This window comes from Sylvia atricapilla, chromosome 2, assembly GCF_009819655.1.
Source record: "Sylvia atricapilla isolate bSylAtr1 chromosome 2, bSylAtr1.pri, whole genome shotgun sequence".
In the NCBI taxonomy this organism is placed as follows: Eukaryota; Metazoa; Chordata; class Aves; order Passeriformes; family Sylviidae; genus Sylvia; species Sylvia atricapilla.
In genome coordinates, this window is record NC_089141.1 from 34,184,884 (window position 1) to 34,210,512 (window position 25,629).

General features: G+C 39.1%; 1 protein-coding gene across 1 annotated transcript in view; it reads left to right on the plus strand.

Moving 5' to 3' along the window:
- The window catches only part of TYR (tyrosinase), a 41,009-nt gene that overhangs the window by 4,336 nt on the left and 11,044 nt on the right, over positions 1–25,629 (plus strand). Inside the window, exons 2-3 of the mRNA XM_066339244.1 lie at positions 5,680–5,896; positions 14,442–14,589. Coding sequence (XP_066195341.1) covers positions 5,680–5,896; positions 14,442–14,589 — 365 coding nt within the window. The remainder of the gene's footprint in view (positions 1–5,679; positions 5,897–14,441; positions 14,590–25,629) is intronic.

Genomic DNA, 25,629 nt, shown 5'->3' on the forward strand with positions numbered 1-25,629 from the left:
TATTTCAGTTTGCTATTGTGGTAAGCAGGAAACACCATCAGCTTCAGCTCCCTCTATTCTGTCTCTCCTAAGACTTGAGAGAAGCAATTGCATAACATGGAGAGCTGGCTGCTCTCAGATGTGCTGGGGTAAGCCTGCTGCCAATTCTTTGTTGCAAGCATGGAAAATTTCCCGTAGCACTTCATTCCATATCACCCTGAAGAACCACTTACACAAAAGCAAAGCTACTACAAAGGAGGTACAAGTTACACAAATAGAAAATTGATAAAATGCTTCTGAACTAATAATGACAGTACTTTAGATCCATTACCTGAAAACATAGCTTCATAGGAAATATGAATTCAGCTATTCAGACACAGTTATTTAATTCTAAGTACATTTTATCAGGGAATTGTATTGCTAGCTGAATTGTCTGACAGCATTACTTGAAAGATTATTTTGCATCTGCCTTTAAAAAATGCAGGAAAGTTTCAGAAATACAAACACCAGCATCCAGCACTTCTTGATTTTTAAATCAGCCAACGTCTTACATCCATCTACTTATGGACACCCAAGGAACTCACAAACTTTATTCTTTATTGCAACTTAATATGTTGTGATGCCAGCTACAGGTTGGTACATTAAAAAGCAAGAGCCCAAATGGAACAACTATAAAAAAAGAATTTATGAAGTGTGTTCTCTCATGATATGCTTACATGGATTTGAGACATTTCCTGTTAGGAAGAGATACTTCTTCACAGGCCACCTCATGACCACAGCAGGAAGGTAACAGGATCTGTGCACAGCAGAAGCAGCCACTTGGGTATCCTCAGCCTCTGTGTCTGTGGTTGGCTGTCTATGGGATCATGTGTGGGTGACAGTGGAGCTGGGGCCCTGGATGCTTGGCTATCCACTATTGTATAGCCATGCTTACTCAGGGGTCACATAAAGTAAAAGATAAAGAATACACATCTTTAGAGGTGAATAAATCAATAATAGGTAGGTTGATTTCATAAAAACTGGGGTTTGTTAATTTATCAGTAATTGTTGACAGACTTTCCTGCTCCAGCCCAGCACCATTTTGAGGTACTTAATCGGTTGCCCTCCAGTTCTGGGCTGCCTTCAAGCAAAAAGGTGAAACTCAGCCAGCTTTTACTGAAGGCTGAGAAAATACCTTGAAGGCCCCAGTTTGTTTTAAAGCTGTCAGTTCATGTTTGACTCATCTCTTTCCAGCTTTAGTTTCACAGCTCCCCCAGTTTATGTATGTGCCATAAGGGGAAGAAAGACAATTAAGGACCTCACTCTTTTAGATGCTTCTTAGAATTTCCTCAAGGCTTTGCTTTCCATTTTTTCTCCTTTTCTTTTCTTTCAGTCCTCTGCATGTATAACTTTTCCATTCCTGCAATATTCAACAGTGAAGAACCAGATATAAATACACAGAATCTTATAAAACCCTTTCGGTCTGCTGCAGATACAGAACCTTTCAAAGTTCCACCTATAAAAACAAGGTCCCAAGGTACAGCTTGTATGTGAGGATTTCCTTGTCTTTTCCCAATTTGGTGAGTAAATGGCTTCTGGATGCCACTTAATTAGGATTAAATTATGCCAGGCCAAATTTTGCCTAATGCAGCCAAAAAAGAGAAAAAATAAACCTCTTTATAGCTGCCAAATGTTTTAAATCCAGTGTGAGAGCTGTGCTTTAATGACATTCCCAAGCAAAGTTGTGGGAATTAGTAGAGAAAGACGAAGAAAATGAATCAGTACAAAATCTCTTTGGGCTCGATAACAGTACCCAAGGCTCCAACTCAGTAATCCAGACTTCATGAAGGACAAACAGAGGTGAGGGGAGGTGTCAAGGAAGGCTGTGAAGTGCCTACATCACATCTCTGTGGCTGACACACATCAGCAAATCAAATAGTTGCTCTGACTGTAGTCTGAAGTGGTTCTTTCAGGCAATCTAATCTGCAACACAGCATTGTGAAAATATGCTGGTACAGCTTCTGGAGGGGAGATCAGTGGGCTCAGAGGAGAAGCAGTTCAAGTAATCAGTTCTAAAGGACACAGGGGGTGTAGATTAGCCATTTAGGTGGCTCTACTGCCCCAACAAACTGAGAAACTTCGGATCACATTGTGAGTGAGCACCTATTTTAATAACATAAAGAATCCTTGTATCCCAAGTGTTTAGGTGTATATTACCAGTGTTGAAGGCTCTTGTTAGGACAGATCTAATAAGCAAAATTAACCCCAAGAAATCTGTCAGAAAATTGGCCAAAGCTCTGAATTCAAGGACAGCAGGGAAAAGACTGAACATCACTGAAATCTTCTGTAATGCAGTTCCCTTTATTTTGGCACAGAGGCTGGTCTGTGCAAGCAGTTGCAAAGTAAAAGACAAAAGGCTTTCCCGTTTCCCAAAGGTGTGAGACAGTAGCCTCTACAGTCTAAGAAGCACTCTGGAGAGCTGTGTTCAAGATCTCAACTGCAGTGCACAGAAGGATATTTCTTGCTGGGTGCTACAAGGTTCAGAAGCGATGCTGCATATTCTGGACTGCCATCTACTGGTATTTGCTCTGCTCGCTGCTTACATAAGCTTGTCCTCAGAGTATCTTCCTAACAATTTCCCTGGAACTGGTGAATTCACACAAACAGGTGCAGCTGGAATTTGAAGATTTGTCCAGGGTGTACTGAGAAATTTCCTCAGGACCATTCTCAAAGGGATGAAAAGATCGTGTTTTAAACCAACATATTTATAGTAGAAAGTATTCCTGCTGAAGGAAAAGAGGGCAATGATGTGACCCATTTTATGTATGCTTTATGCAGATTGCATCCAGACAGAACCATTTCACTAATCTCTCTTCTGTTATCACTTACACATCACATGACTGTTAAAGCAGCAAATTGTAGTTCCAGAATAGACCCATAATTAATATCACCTGAGTTAAATCTTTCTGGAAAAGAATTCTGGTTAATCTTATGCTGTGGCATTTCTTGACCATAACTTTCCTTGTAACATCTGGCTTCTGTTTAGGATGAATTTGGTTAGGCAGATAGTTAATGGGTTCTATACTGAGACATAAATGGAAATTAGAACTCGAAAAATTTACAAGCCTCATGACATTTACAATTACATTAAATCCCACTGAAATAGATAAACAGAACAAAGGGGGAAAGCTTCTGTGTTTAGAGATATATTTAAGCTCATGTTTGAAGATTCACTGTCTGAATATCAGAAAACAGGGTCTTGAACACAGCATGTGATTCCTCTTTAAGACACAATAAGGATATATCCCCTGGGCAGTAGGAAAACAATGAAAGATAGGAGATGGCAGGATGGAGAACCCAGATAAAGCTCATAGGAGAGAGAGATAGAAAATCCACACATAGATAGTTTCTGAGCCAAGCAACAACTGAGAAACAGGTTGAGCTTCACCAGCCAAGACATATTTGCCTTCATCACTAAGGCACTTCTAGGGACACAGAATGGTACATTTTTATGAACAAAGAAATTATTAGAGCTTCTCCTGAATCATCCACCTATTTTCCTTCTAATGGGAATCAACTCACTGGGTAACACAAACCAATCATAAAAACCAGCATTAGCTAGGGTTTGTGTTAATGACTGTGGGCCTCTCCCTGTAGTTACCTCTCCTTTCTTGGTGGGGATTCTTAGAAGCGACTCCTTAGAGACACAAGCCTGACCTGAGTCCCTTTTAGAGGTACAATCCTGGCCCATTTGGTGAGCTTCTGGGGGAAATGTGCTCCTGCAACTCTCTGCTGGAAAACTACCCACAGCCTCCAAGGACATCTCAGTAGTTTTAACAGACACAGAAAGATTGCAGCTAACAGAGCAGTGTCTAAGGATAAATTTCTCTGATAAGCTTTCTTATATACTCCCCAAAAAGATGAGAATAAATTTTTTCATGATATTCATATTCATAGAAAATTTATCATTTAAGAACTCCACATTCTGAAGGACTCTGTTATATCACCAGCTTCATCAAACATTATCTGTGAATTTGTCGTCAAACCACTTACAAAAGAATTCATCTGATCTCCTTCCACTCTTTCAAAAGTTAGTTCAGCAGCACATCAACTTGCCTTTGGCTCTGTCTTTAGTTAGTTCAGAAGCACATCTGAGCCTTCAGGGTGTGATTCATCCCACCCTAATGCAGAAATAGAGCATTAAGTTGAACACTCTTAATTTTGCTTCCCTTGCTAACTGCAGTCCAGAGACAGTTTCTGCATTGATTTTTTTACTCATTTTATTTCATTGGCTTAGTCAAGGGAGAGAGTCAGGCACCCCTAGAGGTAAGTACATCTTACTTACCAGACATCTGTTTTGGGAGGGCTGAATCACACCCAGGAGATGCATCCCTCTCCCGTGACAGCAGAGGTCATCCTAAAGTGTTGCTTCAATCTCACAGTTTCTATGTGGCTAGTATAGGTGAAATGGATCTCCCACTCACTTCCTTCAACAGAGAATCTGATGTTCTTCCATCTCATTCAAAGCAGAGATGATTGCTTTTACTCAAGTTCTTGTTAATTGTTTTAGCTCATGGAATAGAAATACGCTTTCAGGATAAAAGAAGTAGAGGTTTCAGTGTTAGGTGTTCTCTCCCCTATAGGTCTCACTAACGAGATCTATTCTTTCTCTACCCGAATTTCTCATTAACCACATTGATTACTTGCTAACTGCAGAGTCCTGTGTTTTAAAGGAGTCTCTGGTGGTGTGGACTTATATGTGTTTTGGCATTCTTTTCAGAAGGAAAGCAAAACAATAGACGGTTGAGTTTGATTCAGAGCCTCAACGTTACCTGCCAAGGATACAAAACAAATTCTGGGAATTCTGAGCCACTGTTGGTCTGTTTCTTTCTCATAAACCCACCACTGAACTATCTTGCTCTTCCAGGAGTCTCAAATTGGACTGGCAGCTTCTACAGATCATCTGAAAAATACTGACTTTTTATGCCATTGTAGTTGGATATTGTCTGTGAACCCAGAACAGTCGTATAAATGATGCTGGATTCTGACAGTATTTTACATCTTTATCCATCTCTCTGTTTAATATCCTTTCATAATATCCATCACTATGGTATTTCACTTGGTGTTAAAAGTTTATCTCTGGAACAATTCTAGGAAGTGCAGGAGCAAATTTCCCCATTTCATACATGTAGCATCATTGAGACATAGAGAAACTAAGTGTACCCTGACAAAGTACACACAGATATTTTCACAATGTTTTTTTTCATATTTTAAGTCAATATTTCTAATTCTTACCGTATGGGGTAAAAAACCACCAAAATGTGCAATTATGGCTTTGTTCAGTAGCTTACTGAAGCCAAAAATCCTCCATTTAGAAAAGACAGCATCAGATTTAACTATGTGTCCTGATGGGTAACACTGAATTTAGCCTCCATGAGTTTTCAAGAGCATGAAAGATTTGATGCCTTAGTCCACATGGGTAATTTCACATACAGATCAATGTATTATTTCAAAATGTGCACTGTATTAGAGGGCTGTTTCTATGAAATAACCATCTTATATTAAAATCATACACATAAAACACAAAAAATAATATATAATCTAGAAACAAACTTATTACATTGTACATTTTCTGTATTCTTAAAAAAATCCATCGAAGTTTGTCTTTTGTTTTAATTTTTTTGTAATTGCAACTCCTTTAATATAAAGTGTTTTATACAGGTAATTTGCACTCGATCTGAAGAATACAACAGCCAACAGGCTTTATGCAGTGCCACAAGCGAGGGGCCTATAAGGAGAAATCCTGGGAACAATGATAAATCAAGGACCCCAAGGCTTCCATCCTCAGCAGATGTCGAATTTTGCCTTTCGCTGACGCAGTATGAATCTGGATCCATGGATAAAATGGCCAATTACAGTTTCCGAAACACTTTGGAAGGTAACATGCTTTATTCTGTTATGCCATTTCCATCTGTAAATTAATTCTCTCTGGGGTTAGAGTCTACAAACTCTGTGCAGTTTGAATTGATTTCATGAAGAGTAACTGTAAAAGAAAGAAAAAGTTATTCTTGCTTTCACCTGCAATAGCAGACAGAAAGAACCACAATAAAGGTGTTTGATAACAAACTAGAAACTATAGACTAGATCTGACCCTAAGTCTGTTAGGACATACTCTCTCCTGGTACAGTCAGCATCAGGCACTGCAAAAATACAGCACAGAAAAAGAGAATAGGAGAATATCCAATAATCTGCTTGTGCACAACCACAGGTAACCACATAGCCGTGGAGGGTAAATATTTGCCCTGGAATTTACTGTCTTACAGGGACCAGGCTGGATAACAAGGGTGAAAGAAGATGTTGCCAGCTGGCACATTGTATCTCATAATTCCACTGTGAACTCCACAGAAGTTCAAAAGCTCCAAACTCTAAGGAATATGGATTAAATTATCCATTAATCAAAAATTACTCTTATAGTATATAATTTCCAAAAGAATTTAGTTGTTTATCTTAGCTATCTAGATATTCAGTCTGTTTTGAATTTTCCTAATTGGCTAGTAAGCAAATGTTCTTTACTAAAAAAATTCTTAATTGCCTACTACACTCTTTTGAATCTTGTAAAATTGCTAATAAGCAAGGATAACACACTGTACATTTATCAATAAATGTATTTCTACAATATCATATATCAACTAAATTAAACATGATCTACTTTTGATCTCTCAGATCTTTTGGTTTCCAAGGAACTGCACAAGGGCAACAATACAAGATAAGAGTAGGAGTGAGGATAAGAAAAGAACCATAAAGATGGTAAGAGGGATGAAACAACTCTTTCATGAAGTCAAGCTGAGAGAGCTGTGGTTGCTCAGCCTGCAAAAGAGAAGTCTCCAGGCGAAACTTACTGGGGCCTCCCAGTATATTAAGGGGACCTATATAAAGAAGGGACAGGGCCTTTTTACGGGGACATATGATAAGAGGACATGGGGCAATGGTTTTAAACTGAAAGAGTGAAGGTTTAGATCAGATATTAGGAAGAAATTCTTTACTCAGAGGATGGTGAAGCACTGGCACATGCTGCCCAGAGAAGATGCCCCATCCTTGAAAGTGTCCAAGACCAGGTTTGTTTGGGCTCTAAGCAGCCTGATTTAGTGAGTGGTGTCCCTGCCCATGTCAGAGGGATTGGAACAAGATGATCTTTAAGATCCCTTCCAACCTTAACCATTCTATGATTCTAAGACAGCAAAAAGTTTTAATATGTTCAGTCTTAATGCTGTGTGAAATGCCATAAAGGTTTGTTTTTTGTTTTTGGTTTTTTTTTCTGGAAAACCACTACAATGGACCATTTTCTTTATTAAAAATAGTCAGAAATTGTTTGTTGAAGCCTAGAAAGAATCCAGACAATCATTGTCTGCATCTCTGAACATAACTGTGCCTTCTGTCCTTGAAAACAGAAACTACATGAAGTATTGGAAGGAAAAAGGTGAGAGAAATGAGTCGAGGTTTGCCTTTACTCCATAAAGTGTGTGAATAGGTTTGAAGGGTGGAGTAGAAGGAATAGGAAAAAATGAATTGAAGTAAACAAGTAATGAATTACTGAGAGTTTACCATCATGCTACTGGTATTGTAAACAAATGCAAAAGCACAGACTGTGGGAGGTTTTTTATTTTGTGTTTGGTTTTTTTTTTTATTTAACCTGAATTATTTCAACACAACTTTACACCACAGGACCACAAACACTTCTGCCAACGAACTTATTTAGCTAACAAAATATTGAACAGCAGTGTGAAATCAAGAATTCATGACTAATGTTGAAAAATATGGTGGAAAGTTTCAAAAGAAATTTTACTGAAAAATAATCCCTTATAATTGCATTAACTTCTTTCTTAAAAATGGCTAGCTTAGTTTTTTGTTGTGTAAAAATGCCAAGCTCAGATTAGCAACTTCCATTTGCTGTGTCCGTGCCTACCCTTCTTGACTGCGTTCTTACAAACCTGGTAACACTCTGTAGTTCCTAACATTTTGTTCCTTTTTGAAGCAAAATGTGTTCCAATGCTGCTTTACTTATTCCCACAATTTTGTGCCAATACACCTAAGATCAAATTCTAATTCTTTTGCAATCCCAAGGAAATCCAAAGTGCATTGACCTCATTGGAGTTATTCTAGGTTTATGAAAGGGGATCAGAACCAAGTCAGTGACTGTAACTGAGCAGTTCCTGGTTTACACTGATGAGAGATTTACACCTCAGTTTCAGCTCAGTAATGAAAAATACTTGTGATCGCATACAACATCCCCTTCTGGGCAAAACTATGCTTTTTCTTTCTTCAGTGCACTGGAACAAAGGCTAAAACTTTCATCCTTCAAAGAGGCAAGTATCAGCATCATTATGAGCAGACGACGAGGCAGGCTGAAATTTCTGTTTGACTAACAAAGTGCTGCTGCAGAGACAGGAATCATGTCACTGAAGAATTTATATCACAACAGCCATAAAGAGAAAGGGTCAATATTGTTCAATAAAACATTCCCATGAGGCTGTTCCTATGAATTGCTCTCTTGCTCTGTGACAGACCAGATTCTGCTATGAATGAAAAACAACAGGTTAAGAGCACTTTACACTTTGCCCCTGGAAACAATTATTTTAAATAGTATTTGTTGATTCTTAGTCCTAACTGAGGAACACTGTTGACTTCATTGGAAAATTCATGGATGTAAGAGAACAGAAAATCAGCCTAGTTTAAAAGCATTCGGGAAGATCAGAAATGGATTAGCTGACTGCAAATTAAATAATTTATCTTCTTTGTTCAGTTTAGTTTTGGTGTGTGACACCTCGAATGCTACTTCCTAAGAATAAGAGATGGCCAAAAAATTTAGATTTTCTTTTTTGTGATGAAGAGATTCCACAGTTGAAATTAGTTTTTCCACAGAAGCTTCAAATGAAAATCAGGGCCTTCTAAGTTTTGCACAAAGTCACAGAAGAACATTAAAAAATTCTAAAACCCTTTATCACTTTCATTATTCATGAATTAACTTGTGACAAATGGTATCAAGCCAAACCATGTCATAGTATTCCATTGTTTGTCACAATTATGTATTGTTACTGCTATTCTGTCATGAAATAATGGAATAAAACATCAAACATTTCAAAATGTAATTTAATTTCAGTGGGGCATTTTCTTTTTTCTGAAATGGGAAATTTTCATCTGGAAAATTTTTCTGAGTATTTTCACAGCAATCCATAAAGCCATAGAAAAAATGGTTTCTAAAAAATGAAATAAGCCAACAGAAAACTTCTGATTGAAAAAGTTTCAGGCTACAGCAAACATTCCTCACCCAGCTTGACCATCCATCTCTAGGTAAATTCATGCTGCACACTGAGAAAATGTTGTCAAGTTGCAAAGAGCCATTGCTAGAGAATTAGAAAGACTACTCAGCACAGATCACATTGAAACTCTACAAGACAAATTTTAAGAAAAAATAAGTAGATGGTGACATGGTCTAAATTAGATAATCATAAACTTTCATTTACTCCAGTCATATAGGTCAAATTCTATGGATCTTACAGCTAGCTCACTCTAGACGGATTACAGTAATAACACCACCTGAGAAAGTATGTAAGATTTAACCCTGAAAAATTTCCTCTGAATTTGCCAATGGCATAAATATTGCACAAATATAAGCTAGAAGAACATCACTATCTTCAAAGAGCTTCAGGAATATGGCCTTAAAATTCTTATATTCCTCCTGTTTTAAAGCAGATGCATCTATCTGACCTAAAGTTCTCTAAAATATGAAAATTTTATTAAAGAAAAAATAGTACTCAGGGAGAATGGAATAATTTAGACTGGAAAAGACATTTAACCTAATTAGAGTCCAACCATGAATCCAACACTGTCATGTCCACAGTAAACCATAGCATCACAGAACGTCAAGATTGGAAAAGATGTCTAAGATCTCAAAGTCCAACTATTAACCTGCCATTTTCACTATCAGACCATATTTCCAGGTACCATATCCAGATGTTTTGTAAACCCTTCCAGGCATGGTGTTTCTACCACTTATCTGGATAGCCTGTTCCAATTCCCAGCCACCCTTTTCATGAAGAAATTTTTCCTAAAATCTCCTCTAAATTTCCCCTGTGGCAACTTGAGGTAATTTCATCTTCTGTTCCTTGTTGCCTGTGGGAAGAGACTTACCTCCATCTCGCTGCAGCCTTATTTTAGGCAGTTGTAGAGTGATAAGGTCCCCTCATGCTTCCTTTTTTCCAGGCTAAACAGTGCCAGCTCCCTTCAGCTTTTCTCATCAGCTTTGTGCTCCAGATCCTTCCCCAGCTCTGTTGCCCTTCTCTGGACATGATCCAGCCCCTCAATGTCTTTCTTGTAGTGAGGGGTCCAGAACTCAAAAAAGGATTTGAGGTGTGGCCTCACCAGTGCCGAGTACTGGGGGTATATCCAAATTGACATGAGATGTTTGGTCATAGGTTGAACTGGATGATCTCAAATGTCTTTTCCAATCTCAATGATTCTGTGATTCCTGCCCTCCAGCAGATCAACCATCCAGTTTAGTGTTTCCTTTAAACTGACTGGGGGTACAATCTATCCCCTCAACATTCAAAATAGAATCTGGCCTTTAAAGTGCCAGCTGTCTCTACCACTGGCCTAGAAAGTCACACAAAACTAAAATTTATTTTGTAAGAAATTCTGTTTTGCAGTTCAGAAAACTACTTGCAAAACGGTTATGGATATTTAAAGGATGCTAAGAATGCCAGAGATGCTTAGCAGTGCCCCAAGATAATTAAAGCAGATAGGATTGTTGGAATGGATCCTCCATTTCTGTAGCACTTTGCAGTGCTAATGCTCTCTGAGCTCTGCTTACCTGCTGCTAAGTGTAGTTACAGCACTTCAGTCAGTGGCAAATGAGCAGCTGAGGAAAACACTACCTGCTTTCAGTACTTAAAGTTCTGCACTTGACTGATCATGCATAGACTTCTGTGGTCTCTGTTAGCAGATTGCAAAATTCACAGTTAATACAATTAAGTATTCTATTAAAAGACATACACCTGACCTAATTGCATACTCAATGAGAACCGCCTATATACCATCCTAAAAACTGTCAGGCAGCCTTAATTTTGAGTGGCACAATTAGTTTTTATTATAATAAACTTTGGTCTGAATTCCCACCTGATTTCATTTGGCCTGGCTCAGTAAAGCTACTTCAAATCCACTGAATCACTGTTGCTGATCAGCAGGAGCAGAATGAGATTTATGAAGCCCTAAAACTGTGATTTTTCTCTTATCCAAATCACTGGAGAAACTTCACTTCACTGATGTGTGTCCTGATGGCTATTTCTGATGCACCATGATGAATCAAGGGTTTATAAGAACATCTCAGTGTTACAGCTTCCTATACTGGCCAAGGTGATTTAATGGCCCACTGCAATCTCCTCCATCTGTTAGTCCTTTTTTGGTACCATCACTTGTTCTCATCATATCCTTACATGAGATTCTGCATTTTAGTGGCCTGGAAAAAAAGACTGACATCCCACACTCCAGGGTAGTTTACTGCCAGAATAGTCAGTGAAATCAGTTCACAAAAGGACTGACGAGGTAAAGTTAGTGTAGAGGAGAGGAAGGCACAGCATGGGGCAAGGTAGCTGGAGGATGAAGAGTTCCCCTATATAGAAATGAGTAACTCTTATTTCAGCTCACTGCTTGTACCTGTAGCCTTATATCTGCTTTAGAAGTGATTTTACTGCAGCTACCTCAGCAAAGTTTCCTGAACTCTGAAAAAACCCATGAAGTTTTCACATATGCTTTTTGGGCAACTCCACTCTAGTATGTCATCCTGCGTAGCTGATTGTACTGAAGTCTTTTTAAAAATCTGAGAGAAAACAATAAGACCCAAGCTAACAAGATACAGTGACATCACATCCTGTTTATTCCTGCTAACTTAAAACTCTATATGGAGTTTTCATAACAAGAGATTAGATATTAGAACTTCTCATGTGCAGGGTTAAACAAGACATCACCTTTGACACTGACTGCATGCACCCCAGTTATCTGGAGCCAGAGGGTGGGGTTACTAAAGCTGTTTCAGTACAGAGATTTTGATGATTAAGATAAATTGCTTATGTGCAGATGTTCCATGAAAAGCTGTCCAGAGCCAAAATGAGTATGCTGTGTATTTTTATGAATGATTAGATCAAGTGTTTGCAATGCATTAAGAAATGTAAAAAGCATCCAAAGTCTGATATCAAACATCTAGCTGTCTACCCAGACCCTATGTTTTCTTCCCTTAAACATACTTACATGCTTAATGAAGTGGAATATAAATGGAAAAATTGCTTCAGAATGATACAGAGATATGTGATATTCAGTTAATGTTCACAGAAATGTCCTAGTATTGGTAAATTGACTGATTCCAATAACCATGTCCTGTGGCCAGCAGCAAGAAAGCCAAAATTACTGCCACTGCTTCCTGTGAGTTCTGGACAGACTGTCAATATACATTATTCTTCATAAGTAATATTTTACTATTTTTCCCTTGATTTGATAGCTAGTAAACATAGCACTCACCATCATGCAGATTTCTGTGAGCCAAATTTTCACTCTGAGAACTTCTATCCGTCACTGTTTATGTCACCAAGCAGACTCTTCCAGAATTCTGGTCCATATCTCATGTATTTAAAATCTGCAGATATGAATGTGTTCTTTTTTGTTTCCTAAATCCAGACTTAATTTACCTTAAAGATGTATAATACTCATAGTAAGCAAACTCTACCTTCTCCAGATGTCCTAATTATATTTTCAGCTCTGACTTCCCTTGAATTTCTCAAAAGCTTTGACACACTACAGACTCAGAAAGATGGATGGTTATCCTTGTATTTTTATTCTTAAGTGCTATGGTTACAATTTGATTCTTATTATAAATACCAGTGGGTTTATGCCAGATGCTCTCCCCTTGTTTGAAAAGGTTGACTGACAACAAAAAGCCCTATGAGGGAACTAGAGTGGCAAAGCAATGCAGTCATTTCACACAGAAGATCCCAGCTGGGTATAAAACTCAGGTTTCCAAGTTCAGAGTATGACCCTGCTCATAGGACAACTCTAGCCATGTCTCAGTTAATACCTTGTGTGACTCAGAGAGGAGCAAATCCAGAGCAAAACAACAGAAACTGTGGATCCAAATTCCGTGTTACAAGTAAGGGTTTTCACAGGGAAGGGTTTTTTTCGTACTCGCTATAGTTCAGTCCCCTGAAGTGAACACCCACTGATAGTTGGCACATTTTAGATTTTCCACAAAAAGAATCCAGCTTGCAAAGTCAGAAATTGCCCTGTGGTGTGAGTCACAGCATCAAATAGCAAGACTGTTGGGAGATTCACTTCAAAAGTATATTACTGATTCTCATTCATACACTAGTTCTTGGTCCAAATAAATAAATAAAACAAGTGTTCAAAGTCCATTGGGAATGTCCCATTAAAAAAAGCTAATATCTTTATTTTCTCCACCTTGCAGATAGAGTAAACTGCTTACAGAAAATGTGAGAGGAAAGCATCTTCAGTAACCAAATAAAAGAGACAGTTATGAGAGATTATGTGGCATGAGTTAAATATTAGAACTAGCATCAGTTTCAGAAATAAACTGGGTGGACAACACGGCTTTCTCCTCCTATTCTCTGGGAAAATCCCAGAGAAGAATCAGATTGTTGAATTGGCTTTTACTAGAAGTCCCTGCAAATAGGCTGGAAGCATGGCTGATGGGATGATGAGTAGGGCTATATCAGAGTTAAATTTAGACAGGCTACCAGGATAAAAAATAGTGCGCAAACTTGTCTTCCAGTATTTCCTGCTTGGGAGTTGGTCGGTGTAAACTCTTCCTAAAGCCCATCTTTTAAGTGTCTTCAAAAATAACAGCAGTCCACAGACTTCCATCCTGCAACTCTGACTGTAAAAGATTATTGATTACTCACCAAATCCTTCTGTAGTCATTATAGCTTGCATTGTGTTGGCTCCTGTCAATAAAAGAATGTGTTCTATAGAGACAAACATTAATAAATTACTGAGTACATGATGAGATAAAATAGCCAGTTTAGTTTCGCAGCCTGTAAGTATAGAGATTAAAACTGAAAATAAAGTAAATAAGTTTTCTGAACATAAATAAATGTCCACACATAAATGTCTATAGGGACTATGTTGCATTTTATCAGCCAGACAAAATGAACAAAGAAATTTAAAAATATAAAGCAATTAAGCAGTACATTTGCTGACACGCTGCATTAGCTACATGGCAGGAGTTTTAATTTAGCTTATTTTAATTTCATCTTTGCTATATCTTCGAAATATATTAGCACTCCTTTACAAGTTTGCCTAAGCTCTTGTCTAAAAAGCTGAATGTAAATGAAGGGAAAGTAAGTACTTTGATCTTCAGTGTTACTGGAAAAGAAATTATACACATTGTCATATCAGCATATGATTTTCTCTCGAGTCTACAGGCTTTGCAGATCCGCAGACTGCGATATCAAACCCAGCACAAAGCGGTTTGCATAATGCACTTCACATCTACATGAACGGCTCCATGTCCCAAGTGCAAGGCTCTGCAAATGATCCTATCTTTGTAATACACCATGCATTTGTTGACAGGTAAGTTTCATTTTCCTTGGTAAAACTAATTCATTATGTGGTTTTTTTTGTTGTTGTTTTTTTTTTTTTTTACAGTGGGCTTTTCACCTGCATTTCAGAGATTGCAAACACTCTACATGTTTTTACATGCACAACATTTTCAGACATGTAGAAAGGAGCTGTGCTGTTATTTGAAAGCACGTGTATTTCCTAACCAGTCTGTATGTTCACTGGATTAAATATAATTTGATGAGTTGACAAATGCACTCTGCTTTTATTAAAAAGGTAAAAATAGTTCTTCAATGATGTCATAATGACTAATATATATGGATGTGTATGTCAGGAAGTTTGGATCAAAAGTGAGTGACTCATTTTAACACGACTATAATCATTTGGAGCAATTCCTTTACATTCTAAATGTCAGGGCTGTTTTAATTTCTATTCCATAAGGAAAATCCAAGCCCGCTATTCATAAATGAAGAAGAAAAAAAATCATATTTAAGTGTGACAAACAAAATTGTGACTGCCTCTTGATGAAAGAGGAGAGTACAGCTGTGCAGAATGAAAGAAGAGGAAACAGATATCATGTTTATTAATAAGAAAGGATAGGAGAGCACAGTTTTGCCAGAAACTGGTAAAAATGCTACATTAAGGGCAGCATTCCAAGATTTCATTTCTGTGTCACTATACTACATGTGAATGGCTACAAACAATTTACTCTGGACTGCATTTAAACCGAATTGTGATGACTAAAGAGCAACCAAAAAGGGGAAAAAAAAAAAAAAAGGGAAAAAAAAAAAAAAAAAAACCTGTAAAACCACACAAATAGCAGTTGTTCTGGAGCAGTTTGTATTTTCTTATCCATTTTTTTTGCTTTTTCTCCACTGAATGTTACTTGAATACCACATTGCTTAGGACAAAAAATCCCAAACTATTACCCTGTACAAATATCCATACATCTGCATGCTCAGAAACCTACCATCTAAGAATCAGCCTGCATGCAGTAGAAGTGCCTATTGAGATGAACACCAAAACGTTTCTTCATTTGGGCCACTGAGACATGCAGCATAGGAGAGATGCAGATTACATCTTGCAAGCATCTTCTTGCAGTCTGAGGCAGTTCACCCTTAGGTAAAACTTTATCTTATTTAACCAAAAAGTTAGTAGATGAAAAAAGACAAAATTGAAGTTGGGCTTTTTCTCCTCATATATATCTAAAATATAAGAGGACTGAAAAAATTACCATTTATATCCAATTTAAAAATTATATATATATAACAGATAGATTATATATTTAATGGGCATACTGATTATATTCCTCATATTTTTCCCGTCCAGAAATAGGGCATCAAGTCTTAGCAGATCACCCAGGCATCAGTGGAATAGTTCCTTCAATGGCTGACCTACATGTCTTCTGCTCCTCGAATCGTAGGGTATAATTAGTCTTCTGGAGGTGTCAGTTTTGAAAATCTTTTATGAGGAAAGCTTTTTTTGAGGACATTTTAAAAGTTACCCAGTGCAGCTTAGCTGTGATTTAGCATATCCATGCATTGACTGTTTCACAGGATGAGGGTTTCGAGTGTGGTTACTAATCTCAAGTTGGTGCCTGGAAATTAACTTTCCAACATCTAGGCAATTAAAAAGAATGGATCAATTGAATATTCAGAGAAAAGGAACACAGAAGAGAAAAAAATATGTTGTTCTCTATCAAAAGAATTGCTTTACTTAGATATTGACTTGCAGGAGACCCATGCACCTCTTGGCTCCTACTGATTGCAGGGTTTAAACAGCACCTTGGTCCTCTTTCTGACCCTTTCCACAGTCAAATTGAAGACACAGTCATTATGAGTCCCTGGAAATAATTCTCATAACTGTAGTTTTTATCCATCTTAAAAGGCAGAATTATTTGCAAAAGATAACCTCATTAAATCTGTACTAGTGTTGAGGAAATAAACCACTGCACAGGCTCTCTGGAGGCAATAGAGATATGCATGATGCAACCTCATCCCATCTGTGGCAGAAAGGCATCACCAGTGCTCTGCAGCTGCTGTGGATGCGGGCCTTAGTACACACAGATGGAAAATCTGAGAATAATGCTGCCTTTTGTGTAGGTGACAGAAATGCATTAGCCTGATTCAGGTTACTTAGCAGCCCTATCTGTGACAGATTAATAATGTTTTTAGTTATAATTAATAAGTAGGTGATGGATAGGTACATACAGTACATTTTAGAAAACCCTGTTCCTCTCCTACGTAGACTTGGAGGGCTGCAAAGAAATTCTTTTCTGAGAGGCAAGTAAGAATACAAAGAGTAGAGGAAGTGGGACACAGTCTCCAGAGCAGCAGGAGCATATTTTTTGGTCCTTATCAACTTTTCTCATTTGGGCAGAATACTTTTGAGCTGACTGCTATCACTACATTGGGCCAATGGGATTTTAACTAACTTTTCAGCTATGTCGTCTGATGACAACAGCAACCACAGCTCTGTTGGGTTTGCAGAGGCAGGGAGCAGCTCTGTATCAGGAAATCAAGAATGGTCCAGCACTTTGGGCATCCAAGTAGGATCCCACAGAGGAATTTCCTCAGTCCACCACAAATTCTTTGGGTGAAACCCAGCATGCATCTTGCTCTCCCAAACTTCCATCCCCTGGAGATGTGCTTCCTTCCCATAGATATCAATGTGGCTTTTGAGGAGCTGTGGATCTGAGCTTGAGCTAACCCATCTGGATAGTGGGTGATATTAGATGCCTACGCAGCAGGGATGCTGTCAGGGTAAATGCATTAATGACTGTGAAATGCTCAGCTAGAACCATAATAGGAGTGATAGCAATAAGGCAATAGATCATTGGAACTGATTTTGCGTGGAAACATATGGTACAGAGGAGGATAAACAAGTGTATACGGAGTCTGCTGACAGGTGTGAGCCAAATGTTAGGAGCTGCTTTCTAAACAGAGCAACAGTCAGCCTACCATCTGCTGTCCCTCACCTTCCCTGCCCAGGCCTGATGCACAAAAAGAGCAAGGGATAGATGAAGCAGAGGTGCAGTTGAGATCCCTCAGGTGAAAAAAGAAAGCATTGGCTTATAAACACTTTCTTTTTTTTTTAAAGTCATTCCCTCTCAGTAGTGCAGATGTATGAAGGTACCCAGGCAACAGATATCTTAGCAATGATTAATCAGGCTCCTTGCCTTCTTATTTGCTAGAAGATGTAGGGATCAAATCTTGGTGCTTGGTAAAAGCAGGTGACTAACCTCAAAATTATTAATTGTTATTTTAATGGCTTTAAAAAAATTAAAAGGAAAAAGACACAACAAAATATACATTCAGCAAAAACAAGAGCTTTTCTAGCCCTCTGAAGCATTTCTCTTAACTGCAAATCTTTCTACTATTCAGATATGCTCTACAGTCAGTACAAGGGAATAACAAGGGAGTCAACCCACTCAAGCTGTAAGGAGCAGCTGCACAAGCCGTGGAGGCACAAGCCCACAGCCGCACTTGAGATAACGGGTGTTTTCTGTGCTCTGAGAAGGAACTCTTTCCTCTCTGTTGGATCTTTCAAAGGTTTAATCTCTAGAGGCATTTACTATCTTCATCTGCTCTCCCTGCACTTCTCTGCTTTGAATATTTCAGCTTTGTTCTCATTTATTTCATACCTCTATAACTCTGGATTTACACACACCAAACCAACAATTTCCCTATGAAAACCACAGAGCAACAAGGAATAGAAGTTGTCATTAAAGATCTCTTTACAACTTTATAACTATGCAGCAGCTAATGCAATGGGGCCTCAGTGCTCATCTTGTTCTTAGGTTCTGCAGCAATGGGCAGGATTTATTACAATAACGTGGATGACTTCCAAAGGCCTTGGTTTTAGAACAAGCAATTTAGAAATAATTTTCTGAAGACACACAACAGATGTGTAGGGTATCACTCACTCACCTCTCTGAAGTCTACTATTTGTTAGACTATTTGCAAGTTAGTCTAGAGCTAGATCCAGATTACCAGTTCTAGTGATGCCATCATTACAAGACCTGTTTCCTCCAGCTATCATAAATAACTGCACAGCTCAGAATACTGCTTCAACCGCCATCACATTACCTCCACGCTTTTCTTAAGTCCAAGTGTTCTTCTCTGTCCAGACCTTTCTGCTGCTTCTTTGTTCTCTTCACATCAGATCAACTGGTTTCTGTTGAGAAGGTTCTTCACTGCTCAACCACAAATCATTGTTAAGGAACTCATGTCCCCCTTCAAAATGTTCATGATAACAATCTCTATTGTACACCTTTTTTGGCATTCAGACAAATCCCTCCATACTCCTCCTTAATGAGTGGACTATTGCAGTCCAAGTGTATGAGTGCCTCCTCCTCCTCCTATCTATTTGCATCTCTCGGTTGTGTCTTGTCCTGTGTGCATGTTTTAAGCGCTGTCATTAAGGGACTATCTCATTGCACTGATCTGTGCAGCACCTGGCATATCCTTAACCTCTGACTGTGGCTCTCAGGTATCAGAGACAGGAGGTAACAATTGCTTCATTTACTGTTGCATGAAAGAGCAAAGACAAGACACAGCTAGACATTCCTGATGTCCACCCCATTCCCACCAGCAGCACCCCTTTCTACCAGCCAGCTTTATGGACACTTTCAGTCTCCATGGATTCAATATACTCGCTGTAATGCCAACGCTGTCTTACACTTAAAAAAAAAAAAAAAAAAAAAAAAAAAAGCACTATGGCAAAAGTGGCAAAAGTGATTTTGTTGCAAAAAATGCTTTAACATGAGAAAATTTGATTTTCACTCCCAGGAGATGTCAAAATAAAAGCTCCTTATTTTTACTCTGTTTTTGAAACAGAACATTTTCATTTTCTCTTGAATGTCATCTCAGGGTTTTTAAACTAAAAAATGACTAAAAAATGGCACAAGCAAAAAACAAGTTGTTCTCTTGTTTTGAAATGTTGACAGGAAACAAGAACTTATTTTAAAAGTTAAAAACTATTTGCTTCAAGGATTTGGAACATTTGGAGGAATGTATTCAAAAAGAATTACCAGAAACTCTTGTTAGACAATGCCATGTTTCCAGACTTGTTTAATACATGAAATAAGAGTGATTCTTTACCCTGAAATGCCTCCAGTGGGTGACAACACAGATAAATCATGAGGCCAAGGAGTTATTTTCTCCCTTTGGTATAAAAACCTTAAAGATATCAAAACTTTTGACTGAGATGTAGCTGATATAGAAATTGTAGTACAATAATATATCAGCTAATAATAAAGCAGTCTAAAAATTGAAAAATCACTTTATAAACACAAATTGTATGATTAATTTTATTCCTTGATATGGGCACAGCAAGGCTATCACTACTTTTTGAGGTTACATTTGCAAACGACACAGGCTAGAAGTCATATTTTTTTGGACCTGAATGAGTTACAGCTTGGAGGCACTTGACATCTATTAGACAAATGCAGGTCAAGAGGTTGCCGTTAGAAATATCCTGGGAAGAGAGCTCTGATCAGCAAGCACAGCTACATCCCACCAGCAGGCTCTGGTGGCACAGCAGCCAGGTAGTCCAGCTCTCACCCTTCCCTGATATTTAAAAAAAGTCACCATGTTACAGCAACTCCTGTGCATAGAAAGCAGCTCTGTTCTATCACAACAGACTTAGAGCGGAAAAAAAAAACTGCTCTCCAACAGAATATTTGAGATGAGGGTGGGCCAGGAATGACTTTGGTCACAAGTTTTATTGGCACACACAAACTCCTACAAAAAGTATGAGATACAGAGCAGATAAGTACAGAAAGCGGGTGGAAACTTGAGCATGGAAGTTCTTAGAAAGGAAATTTCTACATTTTTAATTTTGTTTCCACTTAGGGATGTCTACAAATGTGCAGGAGGACACCTGCTCCCTCTATTACCACAAGCCCTCTCTTGGCACCCAGCAGAGCTGCTAACCTTTCCCTCCTAACCTCTCAGGCTTTATAGCATGTTAACCAGAGCTACTCAGCTTGTTTGATGGAGCTGACTCACCCAAAGTGGGCTCAGTATGTGGGCAGAGTGAGTTCACATCGACTGCGAAATACCACATAAATATATCCATGGAAAGCAGAGTGTAAGTGGGATGGGGTGTTGCTGAGAAACAGCTCCCCAGTATCTCTACTCTGATACCACTGCGCCTGGGGCTGAAAGGCAAATCATAGACCAGGATACTGAACTGGGCTCCAACATCTACTTCAGTAAGCCTCAGCAGTTGCAATTGCAAAGTACCCAAAGGGATGCAGGGACAGCCTTGGAGGGTCACATCACCTCTCATCTAACACGTACCATGCCTAGGGGCAAAAGTGAAGGAGTGCCGATTTAGAGCATCTTTCCTCCAGTGGACAGAGTGGGACTGAATATATATAATACACTTGAGGGTGCACCTGCATTTAAAGTAACCTTAAGTAAGTCCTCTGGATATCCACAGATAGACCATACAGTGGCAGATGTAGAGAGATATAAGGACAAGGATCAGGCTCTGGAGATAAATATTCTTTTTATTGGTTAAGCATACATAGAACCTATAGTTCTGCTGCTCCACCTCACTTTAGCAGAATGAGCAGAGAAAGGTTAAAGAGTCTTCTGGATCATATGTGAAATACAGCGGTTGGCAATCTCACCTGCCATGTCATTTATTCAGGCTAGATGTCTGTAATGATCCATTCTGTTCATAAAAGTCAATTATATAGCAGATTCAGTTCAAACAGTCCCATTTAAAGTGCAGGTTTCATATCAGTCTTACTGCAAGATTTTAGTTCAGCCAACAAAATTCTTGAATGGATCAGTTTGTACACCACATATTTTGCAAACAATTGCAGGTTTTTAAAAAGAAAAGTTATGCTGCCCTGGAAGTTCACAAGAGCTGCATGGTTAGCCTTCACCTATTCTCTTAATGCTGGAGGAGGAGGAGGAAGCTTTCTGTGGCACAGCAAGAAAAATTAGCTCTGATGCAGACAGCTAGCCTTTCTTTCCTGCAGCACTTTTGCAATAACAGCTGATGTAATTGTTCAAACTGTAAAAAATCACAAGAAAACATGGTACTTTTCTCACCCACATGTAGCTACCTCCTATTCATCAAAAGAAATTATCACTTCACTTCCATGGGTGTGATTTATGTATTGCATGCCCTTGTGAACCTCAATAATGACAATCTTTAAGTCTCAAAAGAACTGAATTGCAGAGCACAAAAGCAGGTTTCATAGTATCAGTCCAGCTACCTCCACAGCAGACCATTTTAATCTGCTTATTATCTTTCTCTTCAGGGAAAAGTAGTTATTAAACTTTGGTGCAGCTGGCATTTTTTCTATCTCTGACTTCAAGTGATGTTTTTGTGTTAGCAACAAACCAGGGCAAAAATGAATCTGAGAAATTTAACACAGGATATACATTCCATCAAATGTTAACTTCTGTTTTCAGTATAGCACATGGTTGCATTTGTATTTCCTTATTTACAAAGCACACAGGACACCCCATTATTCTCATCTATAATTTGGGCTTTGCAGTTTTGGACAGTATTGCAGACCTAAATCTGAATGGAAAATAAATATCTCTAGCCAAGCATTGCTCCAGCTTCTCAGTAAGGGGTGAAACAGCATACATGATTAAAACTATTTAAGGAACGAGTATTTCTCTCCTGAACCTCAGAAAAGTAATTTACATCTTTTATTGGTGTTAAACAAAGGCTGACCTGACTAAGAAAAGCAACAGAGTTTAAATCAGATATCTGACAGAATGTCAGTGCAGTTAATTCTCACTTAAACCCATTTTTTCTAGCAGAGGTACAGAATAAACTCCCACATGAATTAGATTGATTTGCCAATAACTGGGTTAGGCTAAGGCATTACCTAGTCCTATGCTAGAGAATATGGGCGTTCCTCTGCACAGATTCCATAACATTTTTTTCCAATGCTCAGCTCTTGTCTTTAGAGTCAAGCTCTAGCTTATCCATTATCTTCCTCTTTAGTAGAAATAAAGCTCTTTACATGGCAATATACCAACAACTGATCAAAGTTGGGCTCAGCACTTGTTTCACTCTACCCAGCTTTCTGACATGGCAAAGACCACTAACATTTCAGTAAGGTTTCTTTACTGGGAAAGTAGGCTACAGTACTGCTCCGCATGTTAAGCTTTGAGGCAGGGGAGCCCTCACTTATATGCAGTGGAATTGAAGTCTCAGGCATGTACATGACTTTCCTGGGAAGGGTTAAGCAGTTTGCAATGTAACCAAAGGATATTGTGATAGCGAATGGGGAATAGAACTGCATGACTTCAGCAACCCTCTCTGAGAGAGGAACAGAGAGCAGTGAAGTCTGCTCGGGATCATTTTATCTGAATTCTCTGCAGGATTCCAGTACTTAAGCAGCTTCTTTTCACAAGAGAGGCTTGAGGAGCTGCTGAAATTTTTTTATTCTAGGAGAGAAACCCTTGGAGGACCACATGATTGTTGGAGCAATGAGGGGAAACTATATAGCCCTCTGCAGCAAAATGAGCATGCAAAGCAGCAATGAGAGATCCAACCTCATCTTCTCCGAATAGCTATGGAAGCTCAAGTTATTTGAAAAGTTTCAGATGGAAAGTCTGAAGACCCTTCATTAGTCCTACAGACATGTTGAGGGTGTTAGATAGATAAGAGGAAAAAGTTTTAAATCACATTGGTAGAGGAAATGTTAAAAACTCATAAATGGCATGGAACTGTGTCAGGGGAGATCTAGGTCCAAAAAGGAGAAGCTCAGAAAACAATTGCCTAGTTTGGGGAAAGGTTCTTCACCCAGAAGGTGGTTGGGCACTGAACAGGCTCCCCAGCAACCAGCCTGACAGAGTTCAAGAAGCGTTTGGACAACATTCTCAGGCACATGGTGCGACTCTTGGGGATGTCCTGTGCAGGGCCAGGAGCTGGACACAGTGTCCCTTCCAACTGAGGATATTCTATGATTCTTTGAATGCAGCAGCTGCTGTAACCTTGAGGTTTTCAAGAAAGTGGGACATGGGCAAAGTGACATCAGCTTTCTCTTAGGTGGGATTGGTTGCATGGGATTACACCCTTGTCAATTCCTTCCATCTCGTTTCTTTTATTTGACATTTTCCAGACATCCAATTTGTGCAGTGAGAACAAAGGAGATTAAATGCTTACAATGAGATCCATGAAGCAGAGCAGGGCCAAGATCCTCAGGTGCAATATGGCTCCCCAACTCTGGTGGTACTTTGTAGTAGCTGGGAAGGTGTCATCATCTTGTGGTATGTTGTTATACCTCACTCAGAGAATGGTACTTTACGAGACAGCCTGCAACCAATATCAGTCTTGCTGAATAAGGAAGGGGCTTTATGTCATCTGCACATTTGGCTCCACATTTCAGGTGGTCTATTCCACTCAAGTCAACAAAAAAAAAAACCCACTTTTAGTTCAGAAGGTGAAGTAAAGGGAAAAAATGAAGTAGGCCAGACCTTTGCTGAAAATGGATATTCATATTCAGATGTATATAATTGATCTACATGGGGAATACATGCTCTGAGAAAAAAACATCAGAAGCACAGCATTATGTGGAATCTAGAAGCCCAAGCTGGTATGGCTACCATAGCTTCATGTTCTTGGGTGCAGCCACTACTGAGGTTGAGCATGTATTCCCAACCTCACACATACACACACACACACTACTTGTATATATATGCATATATACATATATGGTCATGCATATATACAAACATGCTTGACCAGATATGCAGATCAACACAAAAAATGCAGCACTCACACAAAATTCCAATGGCACCAATAGCCTCATCGAATTTACCTGTTTAGCTGACCATGATGAAAGCCTGTTATGGGAAAATATGCAAACATTTAGAGATGTATACACGCACAGCCTGGATTCCCCAGTTACTGGCCTTAGGCACCCAGTGTAGCCACTCACCCAAGCCCCCAGTCTGCAGCAGCCTCACCGACAAGCAGGCACACACATGCATGCCTGCACGGCTGTCTCTGCCGGCTGGCCCAGGCACTAGCATAAGAGTAACTTCACAGAGGTACTGAGAGGATTTGCGGAAGAGGCAAAGCTGTGCAAAGGTCCTTGCTGCATGCTGCAGCTTGGAATAGATGGTGGAGGCCCCTGGATGTTCTCCAGCAGCTAGGACTGGAGAGAATAAGCAGTGTAACCCAGGGCAATCCTCAACAGTGAGTCACCAGTGGGGGACACAGCCTCAAAGGCTTTGGATGGTTTTTCACAGTAATTGAGGGCAGCATCTTAATTTTTAATCAGACCCTTGCATTATGATGGTGTAATTTGTTTGCAACCTCCCTGAGAGTCCCTATAGTATCTTCAGCCAACTTAAAACAAAAAGAACAAAAAAGAATACTGCAGTATAACTGCAGACATTGGCAAACAGTACAGTGCCTTGACTTTACAGCCTCAGCATCAGCACCTTTTCCAGGACTGAAGCACCGATCTTTCTACCAAATGCTTGGGATGGGAATTACCTGAGGTGACTTTGCAATACCAGCTGACTAGTGCCAACTTTTAAAATGATGACTACTGTGTAATCACAGTCCTTGGGCTGGCATTTCAGCTTTGTTTAATTTATTTCCTTTTTCTTTTCTTTCCAAATGCAAATATATGTTACTTGCCAGATTTCTTCTACAGCATGTCAGATCTCATGATACTAAAATAAATTGTAAAAGTGAGCTCTAAGCAAGAATGTTCTGTATTCCTTCTGGCACAGTCAATCTGACCTCACCTCAGTCTCACAATTGGAGATGAGGAATCAAAATCTCCATGTCAAACCTGGTCAACAAAGGACATGGCTTTGGGTTTGAGCTGGACAAATTTATTAGTGGCTTAGAAAGCAGCTGTCTAGCAGCTGAATGGTCAATACTGAGTGCAGGCTCAGTATTGAAATTGTGCCCTTTGTTTTTCAATGTTGCTTCAAGTCATTTTGACCTGGTACATTTTTCCTTACAAGGAAAATGAGGACCAAGAGGCAAGAGGAAATCCGTACTGTGTCCCCTGTAGTGCAAAGGACTCAGAGTGACCATGAGCCTTCA